We start from the raw sequence: 14,239 nt of genomic DNA on the forward strand, positions 1-14,239 counted from the left end.
CCTCTCAGAATGCTAGGATTACAGGCCTGAGCCACCACTCCCAGCTATCAAAAATCTTTATGTAATCTTAATTTCTACTGTGTACCCAATAATTATCTCTGATGTGCCTCTCTGTTCTTTTTTTTTTTTTTTTTTGAGACGGAGCCTCAAGCTGTCCCCCTGGGTAGAGTGCCATGGCATCACACTCATAGCAACCTCCAACTCCTGGGCTCAAGCGAGTCTCCTGCCTCCGCCTCCCAAGTAGCTAGGACTACAGGCGCCCACCACAACGCCTGGCCATTTTTTGGTTGCAGCCATCATTGTTGTTTGGCGGGCCCGGGCTGGGGATTCGAACCCGCCACCTTAGGTGTACGTGGCTGGCGCCTTAGCCGCTTGAGCCACAGGCGCCGAGCCGTGCCTCTCTGTTCTTATTTGAGCAGGTATTTCATTGTCAAAGAGCAGCTAGCACAGAAAGTTGAGTGGTTTTGATCTTTGATAGAAGGGAAGCTCGCAGTATGAGCTCAACCAGACACTTTGGCTTTTTTCTGGAAGCATTTCCTAGTTTTGGCGATAGGGGAATAGAATCCAAACAAAAAGTGGCATTCTGGGCAAAGAAGGAAAGATGCAAGTCTGGGGCCACTAAAGAAGTTGAAATTGAAATCAGGGAAAGGAAGGAACCTCTAAGATTCTAACCTCTATATGTGTAATCAGGTCTCTAAAGCCATTGACTGATCTCAGAAGTACACATATACAAGAGTTGATTCTAAGCAACCCAGCGGAAAATAGCTGGGAGGCTAAAGATCTAGCAAACATTTTGGCATCTCCCTAGCACCAAAGAAGCTAAAATTGAAGTTGAAACCCTTCCAAATTAGAGGAGCCTTAGTATACTCTGAGTTTTTCATTGAGACCCCATCATGGCCACTCTTAAGATTGAGGGCAAAACTGAAATACACTAGCCCTCAGGAAAATGTGGTTGAGTCACTACTAATCATTACTGCTGCCAATTGAACAGCCTTCTTTAAAGGAAGAACTTTTATAATTTTTTATCTATAATCCAGTACCCATTCAGCAAAGTATTATAGGAGATACTAACAGGACTTAAATGATCAAAAGACAATAGAAAAAAGAAGCGAGTTCAGTCTAAATTACCTAGTTATCCATTGCTGAGTATGAAAATAAAAAGGAGAAAAATACAGAAAAGAGCATGAGAAACCTGTGGGACACACATACATATATTTAACATGTATAATATAATAGAAGTCCAAGAAAAAGAGGACATATACAGTGGAATAGAGGAAATACTGGCAAATAATTTTCCAAAAACTAAGAAAGGTTATCAAAGCAAAGCACAGACAATGCAAGGAAAACCATATTGGAACCCATCATAGACTTAACTGCTAGAAATGAAAGAGAAAGAAAATCTTAAAAGCTTCCAGAAAAAAAGCATTTACTACCTTCAAGGAACAAGAATAATAGTAATAATAATTATTATGGCTCATCTGTCATCTGAAATTATGAAAGCCAAAAGACAACAGAATGATTTCTTTAAAGTGCTGAAAGAAAAAATGCTAACCTAGAATTCTAAATCCAGTAAGCATGTCCTTCAAAAGTAAAGGCAAAATAAAGACAAACTAAAGCTAAGAGAATTTATTGCCAATAGCCTAGCACTAGAAAACATTAAGGCAATTTCTTCATTTTGAAAGAAAATTATACCAGATAAAAATAAAGAACTTCACAAAGAAATGAACAACAGTAAGGATAAATGGGAGTAAATAAAAATTTTTATTTTAAAATAATCATTGGCTTGTGGGGTTTTAAATATGTGGGAACAGGCTGGGCGCAGAGGCTTATGCCTATAATCTTAGCACTTTGGGAGGCCAAGGCAGATGGATTGCTTGAGCTCAGGAGTTTGAGAGCAGACTGAGCAAGAGTGGGACACCCACTACCTACTAAATATAGGAAAAAAAATAACTAGTTTGATGTCATGTCAGGCTCCTGTAGTCCCAGCTACTCGGGAGGCTGAGGGAAGAGGATCACTTGAGCCCAAGAGTTTGAGGTTGCTGTGAGCTATGATGCTGTGGCACTCTATCCAGGACAACAGGGTGAGACTTTTTCTTAGTAAAATAAAGTATGTGGAAACAGTGTATGACAACTATAGAACAAAAGGCTGGAGTGCATTTGTAATCTCAGCCTCTAAGTGAAGAAAATGGGATATATAACTAAAAAGCTGATAGAGAAGAAAATGGAAAAACAGTTAATTATTCCAGAGAAATGCAAGAAAGGAGAAGGGAGTAAAAGAACAGATGGGATAAACAGAAAACAGGTGGTAGGTCAGAATGTTTAAACCCAACTTTGCTGTAATTATGCTAAATATAAAAGGAGCAGACATTAAAATTGGGACAAAGCTCAGAAGACCTAACTATATACTGCTTACAAGAGACATATTTTAAGTCAGAGGAAGCAAAAAAAAAAAAAAAAAAAATGGGGAAAAGAAAGATGTGAGACCCCGAGTAACACTAGAAGTAAAGAAGGGCTTTGCATAATCTAAAATGATAAATTCAACAGCAAGATCTTTTTTTTGGAGACAGAGTCTTAGTATGTCACCCTCAGTAGAGTTCTGTGGCATCACAGCTCACAGCAACCGCAAACTCTTGGGCTTAAGAATCAATTTTTTACTTACGTGCTCAATTTTAATATGAGGACAATTAATGACACAGTGGGGAAAGGGGAGAGCAGAGAGAGAAAGGAGGAGGAAGGGGTGGGGAGAGGAAGAGCAGAGAGAGAGAAGGAGAGGGTAGGGTGGGATCTTGGTGTGTGCCACACCTTTCAGGGGCAAGACACGATTTTAAGAGGGACTCTAACCTGGTTTCTTGTACCCTCAATTAATCCCCAACAATAAAAAACAACAACAACAAAAAGAATCGCTTCTCTGACAGCAAGATATCTTTGAATTTTTTGTGCATCTAATAATAGAGGTCTAAAACACAAAAAGGAAAAGTTGACAAAATGAAAACATTAAAATAGACAAAACCACAACCAGATTACTAGATTAATGCACCTCTGTAAATAAAACAGGAAAAAATCAGCAAGGATATGGAAGATTTGAACTGCACAGTCAAACTTAATTAACATACAGAACACTTTACTCAACAACTACAGTGTATATATGACTTCACATATTTATGAAAAATTTATTAACATGTACCATATGCAGTACCATAAAGCAAATTTAAAAGCATACTTGAGGCTAGACTCAGTAATCCTGGCACTCTGAGACGCTGAAGGGGGAAGATCACTTGAGCTTAGGAGTTTGAGACCAGCCTGAGCAAGAGCAAGACCCCCATCTCTACTAAGAAATAGAAAAATTAGCCGGGCACTGTGATAGGTGCCCGGAGTCCTAGCTACTCGGGAGGCTGAGGCAAGAGGATCACCTGAACCCAAGAGTTTGAGGATGCTATGAGCTATGACACCACAGCACTCTATTCAGGGTGACAAAGTGAGACTCTGTCTCATAAAAAACAAAACAAAACAAACCTTGACCATAGCTGGATGTGCTGCATAAACCTGCAGTCCCAGCCTTTTGGAGGCTGAGGAAGGAGGAAAATGAAATAATTTTTTTAAAAAAAAGGTTGACCTTAACTTCAAAACGTACGTAAAATTAACTTGAAATAGAGTATAGAATGAAAGAGATTAGGGGTATCCAACCTTCTGGTTTCTCTGCACCATATTGGAAGGAGCATGAGTTGTCTCGAACCATACATTAAATACATGGACACTAACAAAAGCTGATGAGCACAAGAAAGTACGTTCATAATTTTCATGATACCCACGACCACAGATAAGCAAAAATTGTCCTCATATAATCTGCATGTAGCCCACAGGTGGTGGGTTGAATACCCTGAAGGCAACATGAGGTAATATCCTTAGAGAAAGCAGAGATTTCTTGAACAAGATACAAAAAGCACTAAGTAAAAAAAGAAAAGATTAATTAAATTTAATCCAGATTATTTTAAATTTGAATTCATTAAGATATAAAACTTGTCCACAAAAGGACATCTAAATGGCCAAATTGGGCATATGAAAAGGTACTCAACGATATTAGTCCAGGGAAATGTAAAATAAAATTTTAGTGAATACCACTGTGTACCAAGCAAGATGGCTAACACTAGTAATATGCAGTGTTCGTAAAGATGAGAGCAGAAAGTGTTAGTGGGATTATAAATTGGCACATAACCACTTTGGGAAACTGTGGTATCTGCTGAGTAAAACCAAGACTCAACACTTCTACTTCTCTGTTATGTACATACCCAAGAGAAATGTGCATGGATATTGATAGCTTTTATAGTGGCCCCAAATTAGGAATGACCCAAATAAATTGTATCTTCACACAATGGGATACAGGTTGAATATTCTTTATCCATAATGCTTGGGACCAGAAGGTTTTGAATTCCAGATTTTAATTTTTTTAATGTTTACATTATCCTTAACCAGTCAAGCATCCCTAATCTGGAAATCTAAAATCCAAAATGACCCAGTGAGCGTTTCCTTGGAGCATCATATAAGCACTCAGAAAGTTTTAGATTTTAGATTTCAGATTAGGGCTGCTCATCCTTTATTCTAGATGACTGCTAAACAAAACACAATTACACGATTGGATCTCACAGATAGGATAATGAGCAGAAGAATATATACTATGTGTATATGTGTATATATTTTTATCTGAAATTCAAAACAGATCAAATTAATCTATAGTGAAAGAAATAATAATAATACCCTTGGGCATTACTACATTGGTTAGGGTTGTGGGAAGTATTCTGATCTGAGTGGAAGTTACAGTTTATTGAGTCATATGCATAAGGTTAGTGTACTGTACTGTACGTGTATGTATGTAATACCTTGAAATATTTTCTAAACAGTATGGCCTATCTGGTTTCATCTGGTTTAAAATCACTACATGGTAAAATTGTTTCTAGGTAGTTTTTGATCCAAAACTTTTTGTGACGACATAGGAAAAGTACCGGTCTTTTAAGTTAGTAGACTTTGGTCTAAAATATCCTTCTCTGATGCTTTTCATTCCTGCGGTCTTGTAAAATCTAGGCACTGTGATCTTGCTTAGGTATTTAATCTTTCTATCATTGTACAGTGGAGATAATAACAATCCTTTCTAATTCATGGTATAACAAAAGGGCTAAATGAAATGATGTGAATTTGCGCCTAATTAAGTATGTCAGTTATAATATCTTTATAATCCAATGAGATGGTTATATCTAAGCTCATATATCTAAATACTGGGATCCCTCATAGATGATGTTATGGCAGTCTCTCTGCCTTATGTTACAAGTCACCCTGCTTTCTTCCTTTTTAAAAATAACAGTGAGAAATTTGGAGTGCTCTTAGAGATCTGGGAGTACATATAGGAGCATGACTTTTGAGTAGCAAGACCACGTTAGCAGTATCCAAAAATGTAAACATGGGTACTTGGTGAGACCCATAATGGAAAAGGAGAAAGTCTTCCCTTGAAGTCAGTGAAGCTACACTGGATGATGCCAGCATGGCCTTCCTAATGCAAAAATGTTCTGTCATTTTTCTTTGGCTGCTGCTTTCCAGAAAATGTAGATCAACCTTTTCAGTGTCGGCTTTTTGAGTTCTTTCCTCTGGGCCATCATGTCTTGATTAACTGTAAAAATTTTCAGTAATTGTAGTATGTACCTGAATTTAGAGCAGAGCTTCACATTGAAAACATCTTCTGTAACACATGATAAACTATAGGACGTTAGGCCTAATCCAACATGTGATAATAATAAAACATGAGAAAAGAACTTACACTAAAAAATTAATACAACTAAGGGGCAAAGCCCACATGTTCTACCCCTTAGTGTAGAGTAGACTTAACTGGCCAAGTGTTCAAGATACAACTTACAGAGGTGGTCAGTAATAGAGGTCAGTCTTCCATTGAGTCATTGAGTACATGAGTCCATGTCCAGTATATGAAAACTAGATCCACTTAAGGAGGTGGTCAACTATAGAGACTCTGCTGTCATCACTTGTTGCTATATATTTGTCATCTGAGAGCAATCAGATAACTACTTGTAGGTGAATGCTTTTTTTTTTTTTTTTTTGAGACTGTCTCACTGTGTCGCCCTTGGTAGAGTGCTGTGGCATCACAGCACTCTTGTGAGTGCTGTGCAACCAAGTCCAACTCTTGGACTTGATTTTCTTGCCTCAGCCTCCTAAGCAGCTGGGACTACAGGCACCCACCACAATGCCTGACTGTTTTCTTTTTGCAGTTGTCATTGTTGTTTAGCTGGCCTGAGCCAACCTCAAACCCGCCAGCCTTGTGTATGTGACTGGCACTGTAACCACTGTGCTATGGGCACCCAGCTGCCGTTTTTTTTTTCTTAAGCTAAAATTTCCCACATTTAAAACTAATGCTATGTTCTTAGGAATTGTTCCTGAATCTAAGCTAGTATTAACTGATATTTAATGGATATTTAATGGACAGCTAGATGTCCTTTATGGCTTAGAAAAGTTCAAGTATGCATCAGGAGTACGTAATTGATGTTTTGAGAACCAATTCTAGAGTAAAAGCTCTGTTAAGTTTCTATAATAAAAGCAGTTCTGCTGACCACTGATTTGAATTTCAGGGATAGTCTTAAATAAAACTGGAGTATTTTCTAAAGCACATTTGAACATTGTCTCTGTCTCTTCTTTTATCTCAGGACTTTTGTATTAGTATAGTAATGGAAGAATGGAATAGATAGCTTTTGCATGTGGGGCCTGATTTTAATGCCTGTTGTTGACCTGACAAAGGAAAAATAGCAGTTTTTAACAAGAAATGTGTGGACTGAATAGGAAGGAGTAGTGGTATATAGAACTCTGTTTTCTTTTTTAAATTCCATTTCAATTAAGATTAAATGAGAGCTTAAGCAGTATAGTTAAAGATTAAAGGGACAGAACCAGTGGAGGTGAGAATAAGAGGAAATGATTACAGGTTCAGTTTAAAGGGAAGATAAGGAACTCTCCTCTTCCTCCATGGCAGCATTCTGCTCTGTTCTATCCCAGAAGTTACCCCCATGTAATTTTATTTATACTCTATCTGAACAGCTGTTAGAGGTTTTAATATGATTTTGAATATAATGATATTAACGTCCAGTAAATAGCTGATTTTTTTTTTACACTTGTTTTGATCAGGAAATAGAGGTAGTAGTTACTGAAAATCTTAAGATTGCTGATAATATTGTAAGGAATTGTGTGAAGCTAAATTACCTACTGACAATTACTTTTTAATGTCCCTTGCTTCTTAGCCACTTGTTCTTAATCATACTGTTCTAGCATCCTATTAGAATGCAAGATAACAAAGTAAGGCTGACCCTAAAGGGCACTGTCTCTGAAAACTTTTAGTTCTTTGGGGCTGTTAAGCCTCAGGTTGACCACTGGAGAGCAAAGAAGAGGACTGTAGTTCATTGGCAGCAGACTAGAGGAGCCTCTTCAGGAACCAGCAAAAACACACAGAAGCCAAAAATTGTAGGATAACTTTATATATTTATAGAGGACTAAATATAAGGACATGACTCTTTTGAAAGGGTTATTACTTTATTAATAAGTTTTAGGAAACTGTTTTGTTTATTTATTGATCTATCTCTGTCTGTCTATCTGTCAGTACGAGGATGTCGTCCAGGAAAGATTGTGCAGATGACTGAAGCAGAAGTTCGGGGCTTATGTATCAAGTCTCGGGAGATCTTTCTCAGCCAGCCTATTCTTTTGGAATTGGAAGCACCACTGAAAATTTGTGGTACGTAAATGGATAGTGATGGAAACAACTCGTTTGAATCATGTTTTTGCTCCCGTGATTAATTAAGGATGATTAGAGAAAACATTTTTGAAGATTTTGTATAAAAGAGATCAATAGATTTTATTAAATAAAATTAAGTAAAAATTGAAACTTTCATAAAAATGTTATAGACAAGATATTTGCTGCATGTGCAATAGATTAAAAAATTGCTATTCGTAATACATGAAGAGTTCTTAGAAATAAGAAAAAGACAAAATAATATAAAAATAAAAAATAGAAAGAGATGGATCTTAATGGCTGATAAACATAAACTTCTTAGCCTCACTGGTAATTAGTGAAATGCAATTTAAAGCAAGTCCCCAATACTAATCAGATTATGAAAAAATGTCAAAGATTGATATTTAGTGTTGCCAGGAATATAGAGAAATGGGCATTTTACTAACCAGTATTGGTTAGAACAGTTATAGAATTTTAGGGGTCAGTATGGCAATGGTCTTTTAACTTTGTTGTGATAGGTTAAATTTATTTTGAAGATTATATTATTTTATAACTTGTATTTATTCTTTTAAGTCTTATAGTGGCTTTTGGCCAAAAGCAAAAACTTACGACCTTAAGTGTTATAACTAGAAAAATTGTTGCAAGGAAAGTAGTTTTTATAACATGAAGAAACAATGTAAATAATGTAACACACTAGCTAGCTTTTAGTTTGATAATGCTTATGTTCTTTGTGTTGGTTATTAGTGTTGATGACATAGCTTTTGTGGATTTAGCATCAGCTTTTGCTCAAACAGGATAGTTTGCCATATGCAAATTTTTTTTCTCCTGCATGTTTGTTAGTGAAGCACATTTATACCATGTAACTTGCAGAAGATCAGTGTGCTCTCTAAGTACTTTGAGTATCCCTCCTTTAATTAAGAAGTGATAGTTGGAATTTGGAGGGACAAAAATCAGTCCCCTCTATGAATTTAAATGTGGCACATGTAGTTAAGATTATTTGTAGTTGACCTTAAAATGATTTGAGATATTCTTTAAAATGCTATATTATAGAAATAACTTGAAGATAATAGAAGTCGTCTACTATGTATTTCTAAGTTCTTACTATGTGTCTCGGTGTTTGGCATAAAAAAGTATGAACTAAGTTAAACTACCAGATAATTAAGAGTAACTATTAGTTGCCTGTTGTTGTATAACAAATTACCCCAAAACTTTGTGACTTACAACAATATTAATTTACCATCTCACAGTTTCTATGGGTCAGGAATTTGGGTATGCAGCTTAGCAGGTCTTCTGGTTCTGGGTCTCTCACACAAGGCTCCAAGCAAGGTGTGTTCTGGGACTGCAGTCATCTGAAGGTTCAGCTGTGAAAGGAGTCAGTTCCTTATGGGCTTCATGGACTCAGGGCCTCAATTCCAAATTAGCTGTTGGCCAGAGGCCTCCCTCAGTTCTGCGCTACATGGGCTTCTTCGTAAGACAGCTCGTTTCATCAGTGAGCATGGAAGGTGAGAGAGTACAAGCAAGATAGAAGCTATTATTTTGTGTAATCTAATCTTGGAAGTGACTGCCCACCCCTCTTTTACTGTATCTTATTTGTTAGAAGCAAGTCACTAGCTATAGCCCTCACTCAAGAGTAATGGTTTTCATGGGGAAACATTGGGAACCATTTCATAGAAGTTGCTTGCAACAGTCACCAATTTTTCTAAACCTGATTTTTTCTATTTTTAGGAGATATTCATGGACAGTATACAGATTTACTGAGATTATTTGAATATGGAGGTTTTCCACCAGAAGCCAACTATCTTTTCTTAGGAGATTATGTGGACAGAGGAAAGCAGTCTTTGGAAACCATTTGTTTGCTATTGGCTTATAAAATTAAATATCCAGAGAACTTCTTTCTCTTAAGAGGAAACCATGAATGTGCTAGCATCAATCGCATTTATGGATTCTATGATGAATGTAAGTAAAAATAAAAACTAAGAAAAGTAATTAATGGAAACATTTTCTGATTTTCTGGTTCAAACGAGTTCTTTCATTTCCTTCTTTTTTTTTTTTTATCAAAATATAATCTATCAAGCATAGGGCCAGGAAAAGGAAGCTGAAACTGAGAAACTTATTACTGATTGAATTGTTTCCTTGGTCGTCTCGATTATGTTGTTTAAGATTGATTGCAGCTTATTGGACCAAAGAGTTCCTTTATTAATTAGTTTACCTAGTGAAATATCCAAGTAAAATAGAGGTCTTTATAAACAGTGGCTTCTGTGTTTCTAGTATCCATTAAGATTTTAACTTTTAGTGTTCTTGTCATATGACAGAGGTTCTTGTTTTTTTGAGACAGAGTCTCAAGCTATTGCCCTGGGTAGAGTGCCATGGTGTCCCAGGTCACAGCAACCTCAAACTCTCGGGGTTAAGCAATTCTCTTGCCTCAGCCTCCCAAGTAGCTGGGACTACGGGTGCCCACCACAGCACCCGGCTATTTTTTTGTTGCAGTTGTCATAGCTGGCCTGGGCTAGGTTCAAACCTGCCAGCCTCAGTGTATGTGGCCGGTGCCATGACAGATTTCTTATTAGCTCTATGCCACAAGAATTACTGAGTAGTTCTGTGAAACTATTTAAAAACCGACGTCTATTGGAATTTTAATCTTAATCTGTATCTGACTTCAAATCTGGAGAAATAAGGATACTGAATACTCTGGTAGCTCTTTATTTTATTCTACTATTTATCACCAATAGGAAATCACTGATTAGCTGTTGTGTAGTAGTATTTCTAATTATTACTAAATTAGCCTACTACATTTGAATTTGGTCTTTTTTGTTAGATCAAGTATGGGTGTGAGCATATGTTCAGTCAGTTATAATTTAGAATCAATTATAGTGATTTTCAAATTGAATTTATTCTTTTTATTTTTCTTTTTTAAAATATTTTTAGTGACTAAAACAAAAACACCTAAAACCGCAGTTTCTGGAAGAACTACTTATTCTTGCCCATCTTGTACCTCTTTTCAAATTTGACCTTGGCCTCCCATCAGGCCTTGCATTTAAGAGCAGGGTCTCTGAAGACATCCTTGTTGATGACAGTTTTGTCCAAGGGAATATCTACAGAGTACCTTGTGGACATGAGGTGACTGTAGTTATAAACTTTTACAAAAGACTTGATCTTTGATCGCTTGGCAGTCTTCTTGTGCATGGCAGCTGTCACTTTGCAGTTCCAGCCACCAGAGCATGGCTGTAGTGGCAATCTGAGGTGCCATCATCAATGTTCTTCACGATGACAGCTTTGTGTCCAGAGTAGCGTCCAGCCAGGACCAGCACCACTTTCCCAGGTTTCATGAATTTGCCCATTTCCGGTGCTGCCCTGGCCCTCGATCCCCAGAATGCAGATGGTGGTGGATTGGAGGACCCACTGCGAGATACCACCTGAATTTATTCTTTATTGCAGAATTCCCCTTTAGAATCTACTTTTACTTTTTCCCCTACCCTTAAATATGGCAGAATCCTGTTCAAACTTACATCTTCTTGATTCATGTAATGATTTGATGAATGTTTGAAGATGGTTTTATGTGTCGGGCACTATTCTAAACACTGAATGAATCCATATGTGGTACAGATGATCCCTCTATGGGGCTATGTTCTAATGGGAATGATTCTATACACACAATTTGATTTTATATTGCACTTTTATTTTCTGAGATGTAGTATGTGGTTTGAATTGTTTAATCAGACCAGTATAGAGGAAGTGGGTTGGAGTACATCAGACTAACAATCTTCCTAAAGCTATATCAGAAATAAAAGTGTATTCTTAAAGATGGGCACAACTATCCTTGAGGCTAGACATGACATCACATGAAACAATGTATGCAAGAGCAGTTTGTATTATTATTTTCATCAAGAGGCAACATAGCAAAATTAGTACTTGTGTCTGTTATGCCTTCACTGACTTAGTTGGACCCTATTGCCATATTAAGGAAAATCATGTTAACTCTAAAAAAATGAACAGACACGTGAAGCTATCTGTGTCTTAGTTGTTTATGCTAGGCTATGGGAAAATTACAGCTTTTGTGTTCTATTTTTACTTGCTATTAATGCTAATTGGTAATGCCCTCAAAAATGGATACAATTAAACAGTTAGAAATTTTCCTTTCTTGGAAATAAGTTTATACTATGTTACTCAGTGCATTAGAGTTAAAAGGGATAGTCTCCAGAGGCACCCTTTCATTCCAGCTTACTTATTTGGCTAGGTATTTGTGCACATATTGAAGGGGGAAGAAATGAACTAATGGCCTATTTCAAAATTGTTATAGTACAGTAATCTTAAAAGACAAAAATTGTTTATTTCATAAAACACTACCGCAGTCTTTGAAGTGTTTGTAACTGAAGGCACTGAGTGTTTATTGTATTTATTACCTTTATAAAAGTATACAAATAACACTTTGTACATCATAGAAAAGCAAAGTGCTAAATGTGCATAAAGAAGAAAATTGAAATCATTCATATCTTTAAGATAACTAATGAGAGAACAGTTTCAGATTTTTTGTTTTATCTGCTTTTTCCTTTTATAGGCAAACGAAGGTTTAATATTAAATTGTGGAAGACCTTCACTGATTGTTTTAACTGTCTGCCTATAGCCGCCATTGTGGATGAGAAGATCTTCTGTTGTCATGGAGGTAGACTAGTAAATTTGTGTTCATGAGTTTTTTTTATTGTTCTTATATTCAGAAGAGATCTATACTAATGAAGTTGCTATGGAGAAATAAAGCAGTGTTTGTGTGAACACTTAAGTGATTAAAACTGTTTTAAACATGGCTAAAACATCTTCTAATAATTATTTGTGAATGAAAATGTAACGCTTGATTTTAGAGTTTCACATATAAAGAAGATAACTAGAGTTTTGTTTGGAAAAGTATCTTTCCTTTGCCTCTAGTTTTGACAGAAAGATCCTGCTGCTATCAGTAAAAATGAGAGGATCATTTTCCTGCTTATATTCAGTGCCTTTCATCAGAATCTAAATATAATTGAGTTCAGTTTTCACACATAATCAAAAGTTCTAGGCTTCATACAATGTGTCTCCTTTAGTGCTAAGAAGAATTTTTTGGTAGCATGTTAAATTATTCTATATATGACTTATAAATTTCTAAATTTATAAAACTTATAAATTTATAAATATCTAAAAGTACATTTAAAAAATTAATGTGTCTAGCACTTGACTGGATGCCACGAAAATATGGTGTATTATCTAGTCATCTGAAAAATATATAAACTTATTGATAAATTATATTTGTGAAATAGCTAATTAAGTAATAAAAGGAACATAGATACTTCTAAGGTAATACTTACAAGACAGTAATTATTATAAGTCATAAAATGGAAAGAATTACTGGGCAAATATGTGCCAAGACATGGAATTTAAAGAACAGATAGACTTTGGAGGAGTGAAAAGGACTTAAGACAGTCTCTATATATTGTCTCTCTGGTTTAGGAAATGTGCAAAGACTGGTCCAACTATAATGTCAAGCACACATTGGAGAATGTTGGGATCAGACAATAGCCATTTGATTATTGAACATAGGAGTTTGTTGAATGATTTAACCACGTTGGGTCTTTGTACAGGGAAGTAATTAATGAAAATAGTGTAAGAAAATTAGTTTTTCATCAATATGTAAGAAGAATTAAAGTAGGAAAACACTGAAAAGATAGATGCAGTTGCCTGGGCTGAGGTAGTAAATAGTTTATTTTCTGGCAGAACATAATTTCCTATATTAATTGAAACATGTTTTCCAGTAGAAGGAATTGTAGTTCTTGCACATTAGTATAGCTAAAGATAGAAATGTAGCAGTGTGAACGTGAATGTTTAGATTCATTCCTTGTGATGTTACTTAGATTGCCTACAAGAAATAACAGCTAATGTTTATGTACCACTTTAATGATTGCAGAGTATTTTTTATGTGCTTTTTCTTACTCATCCTTCTCATCAGTCATTTATACCTTCATGAAGATGATGAACATGTTGGAGTGGGGTGGGGGAGAAAGTCTTAGGGGAACAATGGAGACATTTTAGTTTGGAAGGTCAGATGTTTAAGGTTAGGGTGGGAAGAAGTGACACAAGTAGTAGGAAGGCTTGCATTGCACTTAAGTATGTTCCTGTGAAGGGCATGGAATGATTGGAAAGAATGGTGGAATTTGATTTCCCTGATAGGGAAAAAGGGAGATGATGATATAATCATAATACTGTATTTTATCAGGGGGATTCATAACCACCCAATATGTTAACCTTTAAGATAACATTAAAAGGAATGCTTTTATCTTTTTTATCTTTTTTTTGAGACAGAGTCTCACTCTGTGCTGTGGGTAGAGTGCTGTAGCTCAAACTCTTGGGCTCAAGCAATTCTCTTGTCTCAGCCTCCTGAGTAACTGGGACTGTAGGCGCCTGCCACAATGCCCATCTAGTTTCTCTTCTCTCTCTCTCTTTTTTTTTTTT

General features: G+C 36.2%; 1 protein-coding gene and 1 pseudogene across 2 annotated transcripts in view; one reads left to right on the plus strand and one right to left on the minus strand.

Moving 5' to 3' along the window:
• Positions 1–14,239, plus strand: part of PPP1CB (protein phosphatase 1 catalytic subunit beta) — a 44,206-nt gene that overhangs the window by 15,723 nt on the left and 14,244 nt on the right. The window contains exons 3-5 of the mRNA XM_023511836.1: positions 7,640–7,771; positions 9,494–9,724; positions 12,324–12,428. Of these exons, the coding sequence (XP_023367604.1) occupies positions 7,640–7,771; positions 9,494–9,724; positions 12,324–12,428 (468 nt within the window). The remainder of the gene's footprint in view (positions 1–7,639; positions 7,772–9,493; positions 9,725–12,323; positions 12,429–14,239) is intronic.
• Positions 10,668–11,214, minus strand: LOC100961204 (annotated as a pseudogene). The gene has a single exon (XR_153363.3). The product of XR_153363.3 is annotated as a 60S ribosomal protein L27 pseudogene (transcript).

This window comes from Otolemur garnettii, unplaced genomic scaffold (genome assembly GCF_000181295.1).
Source record: "Otolemur garnettii isolate 467f Iridium unplaced genomic scaffold, OtoGar3 scaffold00022, whole genome shotgun sequence".
Classification (NCBI taxonomy): domain Eukaryota; kingdom Metazoa; phylum Chordata; class Mammalia; order Primates; family Galagidae; genus Otolemur; species Otolemur garnettii.